General features: G+C 50.2%; 1 protein-coding gene across 1 annotated transcript; it reads left to right on the top strand.

Moving 5' to 3' along the window:
• The first annotated feature begins 246 nt into the window (after nt 1–246).
• On the top strand, nt 247–13,553 carry LOC110259250 (pregnancy-associated glycoprotein 2-like). The gene is made up of 9 exons (XM_085010999.1): nt 247–347; nt 1,442–1,607; nt 2,942–3,059; nt 3,150–3,268; nt 4,452–4,651; nt 5,574–5,690; nt 7,104–7,245; nt 7,331–7,429; nt 8,198–13,553. The coding sequence occupies exons 1-9, from the start codon at nt 247–249 to the stop codon at nt 8,351–8,353; spliced, it is 1,218 nt and encodes a 405-aa protein (XP_084867125.1). The 3' UTR covers nt 8,354–13,553.
• The last annotated feature ends 988 nt before the right edge of the window (nt 13,554–14,541 follow it).

The following is a 14,541-nucleotide window of genomic DNA, read 5'->3' as shown; positions in this document are numbered from 1 at the left end:
ACAAGTGTCTCTCAACTCTTTGTTAGTCCCCACGGTTTGATTTGCTTGTGCAGTTAAGCCCCAAGGAAGAGATAGAAGTAGAATCTCTGTATTCTGAGAATTTTCCAAGTCCACCGCCAAAGATATTGATGGAGGCTAAGATCTTATCAGGAGGTCTGTATTTCTTATCAGGTCCATTAGTGACCGAGAGGAGATGATACAGGTATGTCAGAGCATATATAACTAGGAGTTTCCAGCCACCACTGCATGCTCAGAACTCCCTCTTTCCTGAGTACCTGGACCCAGGAAAGAAGCATGAAGTGGCTTGTGATCCTTGGGCTGGTGGCCCTTTCAGACTGCTTAGTCATGTAAGTATGGGGACTAGAACTGACAGCATCTCTCTCTATGGAAGGTTTCTTGTCGCCCTGGCATCCTCTTATTCCTCCACCCATTGAGTGTGGAAGGGAATGTCATCATTCCTCACAATCTTAAACTTCAGCTCTCACTGACTGATAAGCAGTTTTCCATGGGCACCGTGGGGCACAGGGGTCTTGGGGAAGGGCTGCGGGATTGCACAACTCTGGGGGCACCAGTCCCATCACAACCCACATGAAAAATGGCACGCCTTGGAATTGTTCCGTGCACATCCCAGGCAACTGTCACTGAGGTCCCGTGGAAAGCATTTCTCCTGCATTTGCTCCTAGGTCTTCTCTCGGCTCTCTCTCCATTTCTGTGTCGATGTGTTTCTAGGGCTTCACCTGTGGATCTCTCTTCTTTCTCTTCAACTCTCTGGCTGACTCTATCCATGAAGAACACTTGGAGGTTTTGTTCATTTTCCTTTCAAGTCTGATTCTTCCTCATTCGCTAGCCTCTTAATTGGCACAATTTATTCCCCATCTCCTGGCTCCATCTCTCATCCCTTTCTTCGGCTTCAGCCCTGGAGGAAGATCAGGAGGCCTACTGCTAGGCCTTTCGACCTCTAACAAGCAGTATGACCACAGCCAAGTCACAGACTCCCTGTCCTGCATTTCAAAGTCCTTCTCTCTAAAAAGAGGATCACGATCCCCCTTCTGCCTCCTCCCAGAGCTACTGTGAGGCAGATACTCTTGGATGACAATAGCGATGGGATCGGCTACCATGGTGGAGACTTCCCACACATAAGGCACATGACTTCCATCCTCTTCCTTAACAGCCAGAACATTCTATGTAGGGGGCGGGGGCTATTGCATTCAACCTGGGTGCCACTGGAGGCTCCAAGGGCTCCCATGGCTTTTGCAACATTACAGGAAAGAACCTGTATTCAAACCTAGGCCCTTGCCATGGTCTTTGCAGGATGACACTCCTCATAACAATGCTTGGAAAACACACAGCGTCGGTACAATGGAGGGTGACAGTCCTTCTACAACATGGACAGCTGTTGGCTATCTCTTGTTTTTTTCCTTTTCCCAATGCACCGTGAAAGGATCCCTCTCACGAAGGTCAAGTCTGTCCGAGAAAGCCTCAGGGAAAAAGGCTTGCTGAAAAATTTCCTCAGGGAACATCCTTACAACATGATCCAGTTCCGCCTGATGAAGAATTCTTCCTATGTCCGGAAATTTGCTTCCCATCCACTGAGGAACTACCTGGATGTGAGTGAAAGGGGAGGAAGGCTCCACAGCGCCCCCTGGTGCTCTGGTCAAGCCTGGGGTTCCCCAGGAGGGGCCAGGAGGGATGTTGGGGCTGGGGCCCCTTCAGGAAGCAGAACCACAGGGGGATCTGGCGCCTCACACCCAGAGGAGAAGGCACTCCCAGCATCAACTCTTGGTCTGTGGTGACTGGGCCCAGAGATGACCCGGTGGCACTGAACCTCCACTTCTGTGCCAGGGAGTTGTCATTGGCACGTGGAGCTTTTGGGGTTTTTTGGTGGCTAGGGCCAGCACCCAAAGCATTGACGTTCCCAAGCTAGAAGTTGAATTAGAGCTGCAACAACCAGCCTACACCACAGCCAGGCATTTCAAGCCACGTCTGCTACTACACCACAGCCCAGGGCAATACCATTCTTCAACCCACTGAGCGGGGCCAGGAATCCAACTCAGTCCTCACAGATACTAATGCAGTTCATCATGTCTGAGCCACAGCTGGAACTCCCAAGTTTCTTCTTTTTGAACTAAAGGAGCCAAGTAGTTACAGATGAAGAGTGAATTATGTCTAATTAAACAATAAAGCCAACTGCAAAGCAACTTTGAAGCCACAGATGGTGGAAGTCCATCCAGCCCCTGTAGACCCAAAAATAATACAACCAGAGCTGTAATTGAACTCCTAGAGTGGGTGATGCTATAGAAATCTAATACTATATGGTTAGGGCTACTGATTTTATTTTATTCTTATTTATGTTTTTTTCACTTTTTTCCTTTTTAGGGCCACACTCGTGGCATATGGAGGTTCCCAGACTAAGGGTCGAGTTGGAGCAATAGCTATTGGCCTACATGACAGCCACAGGGACAAGGGGATCCGAGCTGTGTCTAAGACCCACACTGTAGCTCATGACAACACCAGATCCTTAACCCACTGAGTGAGGCCAGGGATCAAACCTGTGCCCTCATGGATACCACTCAGGTTCATTAACCACTCAGCCACTACAGGAACTCCCATGGCTACTGATTTTGAAAAGGTCTTATCTCTTCCTCAAGAACGCAGATCCCAGCCTGACAAAAAGACAAAGAAAAAATGAATATCACAATAAAGGGCCAACTGCGTGCTGTTGACAGGACAAGGATTGAGTTTGAGCAAAGGAAGGAGAAGGACGTGCTCAGGATTGGCCTTGAGGGGGACACTGGAGAGCTGCTCCAATGAGGCACTGGTCTGAGCACAGGCTGTGAGGTGGGGCCGTGCTCAGGGGACCTCAAGGTTGGTGGCACTTCTCAAAACCAAGGTGACCAGGGCAGTCAGTTCTGCCCTGACCACCCCTCCCCGCTCCCTATAGAAAGTCTATGTGGGCAACATCAGCATCGGCACACCCCCGCAGCAGTTCAGCGTCGTCTTTGACACCGGCTCAGCTGACCTCTGGGTGCCCTCCATCTACTGCAAAAGCAAGGCCTGTGGTGAGTGCCCTCCCCACCCACCTTGTGCTGCCCCGACCCCCCTTCACGGACCTCGGCAAGCTCACAGACACGCATCTCCTCTATCTGCAGTTACACACAGGTCCTTCAACCCTTCCCACTCCAGCACATTCCACCTCCCAGGCATATTCATCGAGTTGGAATACGGCTCTGGGAAGATTTTAGGATTTCTTGGCCAAGACACCATTCGGGTAATGTGGACACCACAAGCTCAGGCAGGGCTGGCCCTGGAGGGACTGTTGCTTCCCAGACAGACACAGATCCCTGGGGAGAGCATGCCTTTCTCAAAGTCCTGTGTGTCTCGCTGCCCACCTGCCCTGGGGAGGAAGCGCACCTGCTGACACACAAACTCTCAGAAAAACTAACCCAGAGAGTGGTTTGGGGGTGGATTTGCTGCTCAGGTGCCACTTTGCTGGCAGCACTGGGGTGGGGGGAGTAAAACACACACATTTCTGTTCCCCCACTAGGCCTGGCACTGTGCCAGGCACTTCCACTGTGATCATGGTTTAATCCTGCAGTCCCTCCCCCCTGCAGCAGGTACTGTCATTACCTCCTTTGTACAGATTAGGGAACTGAGGTGCAGAGAACAAGGGCCTTGGCCAAGGTCACCCACCCATCTGGTAAGCGGTGAAGCTGGGCTGGCCAGTCAGAACTAAGCTGTTGTGGGGCCTTGGGGAGAGAGAATAAAACTGATCTGGGGACCCTGGGGGGCAGCCCAGGGCTTCAGGCACTCAGGCAGGGGAGGCAGGGGGCCAAAGATGTGGGAGCAACCTGCTAAGTGCATTCTTACTCTAGGCGGTCTTGGAGTATCTAATTAAAACTAAGGCCAGCCTCCTCAAAAGGGCCTGGGTATTATCTTTCTCTTCCTCTTAACCCTCTCTCTCTCTCTCTCTCTCTCTCTCTCACACACACACACACACACTGCATGTTTCTCAGGCAGAATTTTCATAAGAACTTTGAAGTTACCTTTTATAATGGGCATCTGTCTTACTGTGTGGATGCAGAATCCACAATGCATTGCAACAAACTCATCCCTTTCTGTCATCGGATCTCAGGGACACCAAAGAGAAAGCTACCCTGCTCTCTACTCATGTTCTCCTCAGGTGGAAACCATTTGGTCCTGCCCTGAGTCTCACTCTCCCCCCAGGACAAGGGCATAAGGCCAATCTACTAACTGTAGACAGCATTTGCCAAAGGAGCGGCCATGGGATGAAATCCACAAAAATTGAACTGGATCCCCATCCCAGCTTGGCCTACGGTCAAGCCAGGGCCCAGGCAGGCCTTAGTTCTCTGCAAGCTGATGGCCCCTCCATCCTAGCAACGTCCCAGGCCTGCTTCCCAAAATTTCATGTGGAAACACCCCTTCTCCCACAGATCGACAAACTCACAAGCACGGGCCAGGCATTTGGCCTGAGCAAGGTGGAGATCAGTAGGACCTTTGAACATGCCATCTACGATGGCATCCTGGGCCTGGCCTATCCCAGCCTCGCCATGCCAGGGACCACCGCTGTCTTTGACAACCTAAAGAAGCAAGGCCAAATTTCTGAGCCTGTCTTTGCCTTCTACCTGAGCACGTAAGTCTGAGCTGCACAAACCCTGTCTCCACATCAGCTCTAAGAGGGTTTAAGTTTAAGGAAAATCTCTAGACTGCGCAATCCAGAAGTTTCTAAACACTGATAGTCAAGACTGAGGCCAACCAAATGTGACCACAGGGCCACACCAGGCGCTGCCAGTGGTTTCTATAAATACACTTTTATTGGAACACAACCATGTTCCTGGGGCCAAGGGCAGCACTTGGTCCAGAGAGGTGGAGGGAAGAGGAGGAACAGTGGAGGGGTCAGGATACAGGCAGGAGGAGGAGAGAACGGGATTCGCCGACGGATTCGATAAGGAAGGAAGGACAGGGATGGGGGACTCTTTCTTCCTCACTCACATTTGACCAGGAGCCCAGGACCAGCTAGAGCACTGGCAGGGGCCAGTGCAAAAGGAACATGTGGAACCCCTTGTGGGAAAAGCTTGAGTTTCAGGACAGAGATGGCAGAGGCACGGGGCCCTGCTGAACGGGGGGCCCATGGATGGCTCAGGTCACGGGCCCAGGAACCTGGCCCTGGGTGAGCCTCATCCACACCCTCAGGGCCCTCGGCTTTCCTGAAAATTGACAGGCTGGCCCAGTGGAAGCCACAGCCCTCCAGTCTGGGGTCCCCTGAGGGACTCTCTCAGCAGTCAGATTGCAGGAGGGGACCAGGCCCTCCAGGAAGTGTGGGTGGTCAAGCCTGGCCAGGATGCCGAGGTTCAAACCTTTTCTGGGCCACTCATTAGCTGATCAGGTACTCAACCCTCCATGCCTCAATTTCTGCATCTGTAAAATGGGATCATAGCAGTGCCTCTGATGGGTGGATAAGCACAGCCCTCAACCATACCTGGTGTGTGGCCACGTTGAGAAAAGCCACCCATTATTCTCCTACACTCAGCCCTCCCTCTCCCTCCTCTCCTCAGCGACAAAGAGGAGGGCAGCGTGGTGATGTTTGGTGGCGTGGACAAGAAATACTACAAAGGAGACCTCAAGTGGGTGCCCCTGTCGCAACCCCACTACTGGCAGATCACCTTGGACAGGTAAGCCCCTCCCTCTGCGGGCCACCCCGAGGGTTGTCCCCACACATGCACACAGACATGGTCAGGCTCACACACATGCACACAAGGACACACCATAACACACACACACAGATACACACACACATACACTCCACAGACAATGACACACTAAGAATCATGTACAAAGACACACATAGAAACACACACAGGCACACAGAGACACCTAGGCAGACACACACAGTCACACAGACACACCAAGACAAATAGACACAGACATATACAGACAGACACACACACCTCTCAGTGGTTTATTTTCACCTGAGCAGGCTGGTGCTACGATGACCAACCATCCTCGGCTACCCAGGCCCAAGCAGGTGATTAGTGCACAGGATCGCCAGTGGGAAAACAGGACACGTCCTGGACAAACTGGGAAAACGGGTCTCCTTAGGGAGAAGCTACCCAGCAGTGCACAGAGGTTGGCTGCATTCCTGAGACTGGAAAGCACATCAGACAGAGAGATGCCTCCTGACCCTGACTCACCCAGTCCCATCCCAGGCACATAGGGGGACAGGGGCTATGACAGGGACCACCAGGGAGCTGGGACCCAAGAGTGGCCTCAGAACAAGAGGCAGGAGTTGAGGCCCTCACACAAGAGCTTCCATGTCCTTTGGAGGCCACTGGGCAAGCTCAGTCATCGCCTGCCCGGGAGCCCCAGAGCCTGAGCCAGCCCAGGGGGCAGGGCTGGGGGACAGCCGCTCCCAGGGCACCATGTATGCCCCTGCCCACTACTCTGAGCATCTGCTGCCCCAGAGAATCTCCAACATAACTCTGGATCTGAACCCATTATTTCTCAGACACCAGAATCAGGACTCTTGTCCCTCATTCATGTCTTCATTCATTCATTCATTCAACAAACCCATGGTGTGGATCTGCTGTGGGCCCAGCACTGAGGATACCCCTTGTTCTTACAGACCTAGCATCTAGGAAGGTGGACATTCAGGAAATGAGTCCCACAAAGAATGAATTACCAGTTTGCTCCAGGCTAGACATGAGGAAGTGTGTACAGAGAATATCCAAGAGAAGAGCCTGATCTGGTTGGGGGGAGGGGGGCTGGTGGGCAGGGGGAAGGGGGGAGAATTCCCTGAAATGTGACAATGAAGCTGCAACCCAGATGATGAGGAGAAATCAACCAAAGAGAATGGAGGCCTTATAGACAGGATGACCAGCATATGCCAAGGCCCTGAGGCACCTATGAGCCTGGTGCATACAGGAACTGAAAGGAAATTAAAGAAAGTGAAATGACCAGAGCAAAGGAAAACAGAGTGGGGACAAGAGCTGGAGGACTGTTCTGGAGACAGTCATGGGTGGGGGCAGTGGCAGCAGTAGGAGACTTCAGAGTGAGCCTGGTGCCCCCTTTGTCCCACTGTCTCTTAGGATCACCTGGAGAGGGGAGGTCATTGGTTGTCCCAGTGGCTGCCAGGCCATCATGGATACCGGGACGACGTTGCTCCTTGGCCCAAGTAAAGAGGTTGCCAAAATCCATTCTTTCATCAGTGCTGTGCACTTTCAGGAGGAGGTGAAGTATCAGGTCACAGGGTCACTCTGGGGCTCTTCATAGGAAGGATCAGGTGAGCCAGCCTCTCTCCCTCTTTGTCCAACAGTATGTGGTCCCGTGTAATGCCAGGAACGTCCTGCCAGACATCGTCTTCACCATTAACAATGTCGACTACCCAGTGCCAGTTCGAGCCTATGTCCTAAAGGTGAGAGGCCATCCCTGGGGGCTGGCTGTTAAATCTGCAACGTGTGGCACCAGTGGACTGCTTGATGCTAGGAGGAGGGGGCCCTCTACAGGCCAAGCTGCACCCCTGCAGTTCCCACCCCCACCACCCACCACCCACCACCCACCACCAAATGGCTGTGGCCAGGGAGGGGGCCAGCGCATTCCATAAAACCAACCTCTTGATAGCAAAGGGAAGACTAGGACAACCACCATCCTGAAATCAATATGGAGACTCCACCCCAGGCAGGCACAGTGCCAGGCACAAGGAGAGGGGACCACTAAGGGCCTCTGTCCTCAAGCAGCTTCTGGTCAACCAGGGCTGTGCCAAGGGATGCCTGGGGCAGAACCAGCCTAACGCGTGCTAGAAACAGGGGAGCACTGGGGAAAGTCACCCAGCCCAGAATGGAGTGGCCAAAGAGGGGGTCCAGGAAGGCCACCCGAGTGGGGGTGGGGGGAAGAGGCGCTGAGCACAGCCTTAAAGAACAGGTTGTGGGGAAAGGGGCAAGAAAAGGCCTTCTGTGCAGAGAGAACAGCCAGCCTGGGGCAGAAGGAAAGAAACAGCAGGGAGGGGGAGGGGGGCTACAGCCCGCCTGGTTCTTGGATGGACACCCCACTTCTGCAGCTGCTCAGAGAGCCACTCAGCTCTCACCTAAGGCAGGAGATGAAACCAAGAAGCTGCCCACCGTGGATATGGAGGGCAGTGGCAGGTGAGGGCTCAGGCTCACAGCTGTGTCTTTCCTTCTACCAGGTTGCTAGTAATAACCTCTGCTACAGCGGCTTTAATGATATCATGGACACCTTGAGCGAGAGCGAGTTCTGGATCCTGGGTGATGTCTTCTTAAGGGTGTACTTCACCGTTTTTGATCGAGGACAGAACAGGATTGGCCTGGCTCCCGCTGTGTAAATGCTGGAGCTGCTTCAAGAAACAGCCAGGCCCACACCCTAAACACACATTCCCTCACACCTAGGGCATTCTCGCCCAGGGAGCGCGGCTTGACGGCGTTCAGTGCTCTGAAAAGTCCTGTTCTCAGTAAAGAATAAAGGATTGCCTTTGCAATGGTGCTGATACCAACCAGCGCCTCTCTTTGGGTCTGGGCGGTGCCTCGTAATCGCGCAGGACTGCACGACCTAGTCTGAACCATAAATGAGAGGAGCCCATCTCCACGAGATTTCCAACAGAAGGGCAGACCTCTCGGAAGGATGCTGAGGATCAGGGATCAAGGAATCCGTGCAGATCCAAAGATCTCAGTGACCAGACCCAAGTCATCAGAAGCCATCAGCTCACTCTTTCTCTCCATTGCTCTTTCCCTCTTCTCACCTTTGACTCTCTTGGCCTCTCTCTTACCTTTCCTCCCTCAGGCTTCTAAACATACTGAAGGACTCCATAGCTGCCTGCCGCAGGGTTTTATATCCAGAAGGGAAACAAGTGCAGAAAAGATCGGGGTACCAGGGAGGGCTCTGATTGGTCCACCGGAGGTCACGTGTCCAACCCTGGACCAACCATCGCAGAGGGGGTCCTGGGTACTCCGATTGGTTTCACTTGGTCACAGGGCCTTGCCAGGCAGCATCTGATTGACAGTTTTCTCCAGAACAAAGTGACTGGACCCCGGGAGAAGTGGCCCCAAAGGAAGTGGCAGAAGGATGTTCTAGATAAAGAAACCCCAGAAACTGTGCCACGTTCTCAGAGGGATGAAAGGGGTAATACGTATAGGTGCTTGGAGTTCCCTGGTGTCTGGAGGTTAAGGATCAGTGTTGTGGCTGGTATCACTGCTGTGGCTCAGGTTCAATCCCTGACCCCTGGACATGATAAAAGATTGGCAAAAAAAATATTCTTACCCTCTCAGAGGACCTTCGACAGAGGACTTCTGCTCCAGAAGGGCTCTGATTGAGGCCCCTATAACTAGGATGTTCCCCTGTCCCCTGACCCTAGTCACCAGCTCTCTGCCACCCACACCAGCCGTGTCCTTTCTAGACCCACTTCTGCAGCAACAGACCCGTGTGCGTGTCTGAGGCATCCCCACCATTTCGGGAGCCCAGCGTGGCCCTTACCTCAGCCTCAAAGGCTGTTGAAGGGACTACTGCCTGTCTCTTAAAGGGGTACCAGGGTGCACAAAGCCCTCAGGCTTTCTTTTTGTTTGTTTCTTTGGTTTTATTGTGTTTAGGGCCGACCCTGTGCACATGGAAGTTCCCAGGCAAGGGGTATGATCCAAGCTGCAGCTGCTGGCCTACGTCACAGCCACAGCAACGCAGTATCAGAGTCTTGACTGCAGCCTACGCCACAGCTCATGGCTACGCCAGATCCTTAACCCAGTGAGCAGCCCCAGGTTCCAGGGATCAAACCTGCATCCTCATGGTTACTAATCCGAATCCTTACTACTGAGCCACGATGGGAACAGCCCTTCAGCCTTGCTGAGCTTCCTCCAGGAGCAGAGATAAAAACCATCTGGTTCGGGCTGCCACCATTTGGCACCTTCGGAGACCCCAGGCAGAGCCCCAGGCTGGGGACAGCAGAGGTTAGAGGCCAAGGGGAGCCCAGATGGAAAAAGGTACAGGGAAGAAAAATAAGATGGAAAACACACCTCAATTCAATGCACAGCTCCGGCCTTTACTTCACAAAGGCAAGACGAACATCAGCTAAAGGAATGTCTCCCTCCCTTCATCTTTTCACTCAGTACAGATTTGCTGAGCACTTACTCTGCGTCAGGTACTGGGGGGGACCCCAGGGATGGGAGTCTCAGGCTGTGGTGTCCTGGGTGGTGGTGCCGATGGTCTGTGCAGCCCTCTCTGCTTTGCCCTCCTAGTCCGGCTGCTGCCCTTTTCTCTAGGCTTTGAGCTCCCTCTGCTCAGCTCATCTCCCCATCAGTTAGGGGACCTCCCAGGGTGGGGATTCCTCTCCTCCTTCACAGCTGTCTCTCTGGGGGGCTGGTCCCATCCTGATTCCTTTTTTTTTTCTTTTTTCCTTTTCTTTCTCTCACTCTCTTTTGTCTCCTTTTGTTTTACCCAGTTACATGGAGGGTTTCTTGCCCTCCTTGGAGGTTGAAAGTCTTCTGCCAGCCTTCAGTAGATGTTCTGTGCAAATCACTCTACATGGAAATTCTTTCCGACGTGTGTGTGGGAGAAGGCGAGCACCACGTCCTCCTCCTCCTCCGCCATCTGGATCCCGTCATCCCATTTCTGCCAACATGGATGAACCTAGAGCACATTTTGCTGAGTGAGATAAGCCAGACACAAAGGTGAATACGTATGATCTACCTATCTAAGTGGTCTAAGACAGTCTCACTCGGAGTTCCCTGGCATCTTAGCATTTAAGGATTTGGCGTCGTCACTGCTGTGGATCTGGCCCTGGTTTTCTTTTCTTTTCTTTTTTCTTCCACCTCCCCACATCTCCTCCGACTCTGAGCACCGGGGCCTGGCTGTGGGGTTTTTTGCTTTATCTATTGAGATGTAGTTAATACATAACATTGTATAAGTTTCAGGTGTACAACATGGCGACTCACATGTTTAAAAGGTATATTTGATAATCTGTACAGTTTTTATTCAATATTGGCTACACATCCTTGTAGCTTATTTTATACCTAATAGTCTGTACCCCTTCATCCCTACATCTGTCTTGCCCCTCACCTTTCCCTTCTCCCCACAGGTAACCACCACTCTGTTCTCGGTATCTGTGAGTCTTTTTTGTTATGCTCATGAGTTTGTTTTAGATTCCATATATTAGTATCACACAAATACCAAGAGAATTTATCTTTCTTTGGATTTTTTCATTTAGTATCCTGCCCTCCAAGCCCATCCATGTAGCTGCAAATGGCACTATTTCATTCTTTTTTATGGCTGAGTAGTATTCCACTGTATATATGTACTATGTCTTCTTCCTCATTCCTCTTTTGGCAGACTTTTAGGCTCCTTCCATGTCTTGGCTATCATAAACAATGCTGCGATGGCATTTGGAGTCTGTGTATCGTTTCAATTTAGTGTTTGTCTCTTTTCAGATACACACCCAGCAGTGGAGTTATGGCACATGGCATGGACATGTGGCAACTCTAGCTCTGGTTTCTTGGACCTCCAGACTGTTTTCCGTAGTAGCTGTACCCATTTACATTCCCACCAACAGTGAAGGAGGGCTCCGTTTTCTCCACACCCTCTCCATCGCTTGCTCTCTGCAGACTTACTCATGATGACCATTCTGACTGGTGTGAGGTGCTATCTCATTGTGGGTTTTATTGGCATTTCCCTCATAATTCGTGATGTTGAGCATCTTTTCACGCACCTGTTAGCCATCTGCATTTCTTGTTTGGAAAAAAATGCCTCCTCAGTTCCTCTGCCAATGTTTTAATCAGGTTTTGTCTGTTGTGGTTGTTTGCTTTTTTTCTTTATGTTGAGCTGTAGGTACGTATGTGTGTATTGGATATTAACCCCTCATCAGTCATATCATTTCCAAAAGTCTTCTCCCATTCAGTAGGTTGTCTTTTTGTTTTGTCAGTAGTTTCCTTTGCTGTGCAAAAGCTTTTAAGTTTAATTAGGTCCCATTTGCTGTGTTCCCTTGGGTTTTCTTTGTCCTGAGGCCTGGCTGTCACCCACTTCTCCATCCCAGTTCTTCCCTCCCCTGGGCACCCCGACACTTCCTCCTAGAATCTTCCTTCCAGGAACTTGTCTTCTCTGGGATCTTCCTCCGACTGACTCCTCTCTGTTCCCACCCCGGATTTAACCCACCCTCTGTCACTGCTCAAAACCTGCCTCAGGAACGGGCACCAGGGACAGAGAGAGCCCGTGTGTGATGTGACCTGTCGAGCAGTTGAACCCCTTTAAAAACTTATGTCCTGAAGAGACATATGTGTGTTTACAACAAATGCTCAGGGGGTGACCCGAGGCCCAGTCCTCACCATCAGACAGCAGGACGGGGCCAAACAGGACACGGGACAGCCAAAGCGGGTGGGACACCTCCCGAAGCCTAAGACTCTGACCTTTGGTTCGAGGGGAGGCTGCAGTCTTGCGTGGCCTCAGGCACATCCTTCAGCTGTGCTCATCTCTGCCCCAAAACCAGACCAGTCATGACAGCCTTGTCGTGGCAGGGGGGCGGTGACAGGGTGTAGGCAGAGGGTCTCGACTCAGTAAATGACCCGTTGATATTATTCTTTATTCCCACCTGAAGATTTTTGGCAGTGACATTTCTCTCTGCAAAAATTTGCAGAAATTTGTTCACCCTTGACTTCACAGATTAAGCGATATAAAGGATATATACATTTTTTTCTCTCCTACTCTCTTCCATCATGTTCTACCCCAAGAGAATGGACATAGTTCCCTGGGCTGTACAATAGAACCCCATTGCTAATAATTCTAAAGGGAATATTTGCATCTACCAACCCCAAACGCCCCATCCATCCCATGCCCTCTCCACCTCCCCCAGAGCAATTACAAATCTCTCCATGTATATGATCTGTTTCTGGTTTGCAGATAGGATCATCTTTAGCCATACTTTAGATTCCACACATAAGTGATATCACATGGTGTTTGTCTTTCTCTTTCCAACTTGCTTCACTTAGTAGGAGAATCATTGAGTCTGGTGCCTTAGACCCCCTCAGCCTTCCTGGCACTTTTATCGGAGCTTTTTTATTTTACACTTAAACCTCCTCTCTTTTCCACCGAAAGGCTTGCTTCACAACAACATTAGCAAAATTACTTACAGGCTTTAACGTATAACCTAAATATGATACTTTCAGGGGAACTGTAGCAATATCACCAACACTAAGATTGTTGAATATAGTTTCAGATTTCTTTCGCCTTTTTTGTTGTTGTTGTTTTGGTTTGAGTATAGGGATGTGTTATTGTTTGTTTGTTTTTGTCCTAGAAAATATCTCACTCTGAATATAGAGTCAAAATTCTGCATTTTAAAGTCACTTAGGTAACGCTTTTTTCTGCGTGGCTATGTCACCAGCTTGTTGAAATTAGGCTCATTTGTCTTAGTTGGTTTGCAGTCTTGACAGATGAGTTTATCTATTTTTTTTTTGATTCTGTAACACATTGACATGGTTGCAAAGGCCATGAAAAGCAAGAAAAATTTCACTTCCATCCCTTCCTCTCCCCCATAAAATTAAATTTTTTTTCGATTTTGGTTTATTCTTCCACTGTTTCTTTTTGAAAATATTTCTATATGTGTATGTAAAAGCAACGAACTATAAGCACTGTTCTGGGCCCTCTGTTTTAAGGCCTGCACACCTACTATATGAAAATTTGATAATCAACAAGGACCTACTCTATAGCAGAGGGAACTCAATTTTTTTTTCTTCGTATGGCCACATCCGCAGCATATGGAAGTTCCTAGGCTAGGGGTCGAATTGGACCTGTAGCTGCCAGCCTGCACCCCAACCACAACAATGCCAGATCTGAGCTGCATCGGCAACCTAAGCCGCAGCTTATGGCAATGCCATATCCTTAATCCACTGAGCCAGGCCAGGGATCAGATCCGCATCCTCGGGGACACTATATCTGGTTCTTAACTCTGTGAATCAGGACAGAAGCTCCAACTCAATATTTTAATAATAGCCTACAGGGGAAAAGAATCTGAAAAATATATATATATATACATATATGTGCAACTAAATCACTTTGCTATAAACCTAAAACTAACAAATCATTGTAAATGAATATACTTCCATTTAAAAAATAATTTTTTTAAAAAAGAGAAAAAATGCAGTTGGGAGTTCCTGTCATGGCTCAGTAGCGAACAAATCCGACTAGGAACCATGAGGTTGGGGGTTCTATCCCTGGCCTTACTCAGTGGGTTAAGGATCTGACATTGCTGCAAGCTGTGGTGTAGGTCACAGACGCGGCTTGGATCCCCCATTGCTGTGGCTCTGGGGTAGGCCAGCAGCTACAGTTCTGATTGAGCCCCTAGCCTGGGAACCTCCATATGCCACGGGAGTGGCCCTAGAAAAGGCAAAAAGACCAAAAAAGAAAAAAGAAAAAATTCAATTGTATTAATAACAATAACAAAAAAAAAAAAAAACCCTAAACAATATGCCGGGGAGATCTCACCCATTCCAGTCCATGTTCCATTTGCATCATACCCAGTTATGCACCTGCCCTATATCCCTG

The sequence above is a fragment of the Sus scrofa genome, chromosome 2 (assembly GCF_054392235.1).
Source record: "Sus scrofa isolate SSC_HxYL_T2T_F1_AM1 chromosome 2, Sscrofa_HxYL_maternal_Yorkshire_Landrace_v2.0, whole genome shotgun sequence".
Classification (NCBI taxonomy): domain Eukaryota; kingdom Metazoa; phylum Chordata; class Mammalia; order Artiodactyla; family Suidae; genus Sus; species Sus scrofa.
The sequence above is the reverse complement of the archived record's forward strand: the minus strand, read 5'-3'. Positions and strand labels throughout refer to the sequence as shown.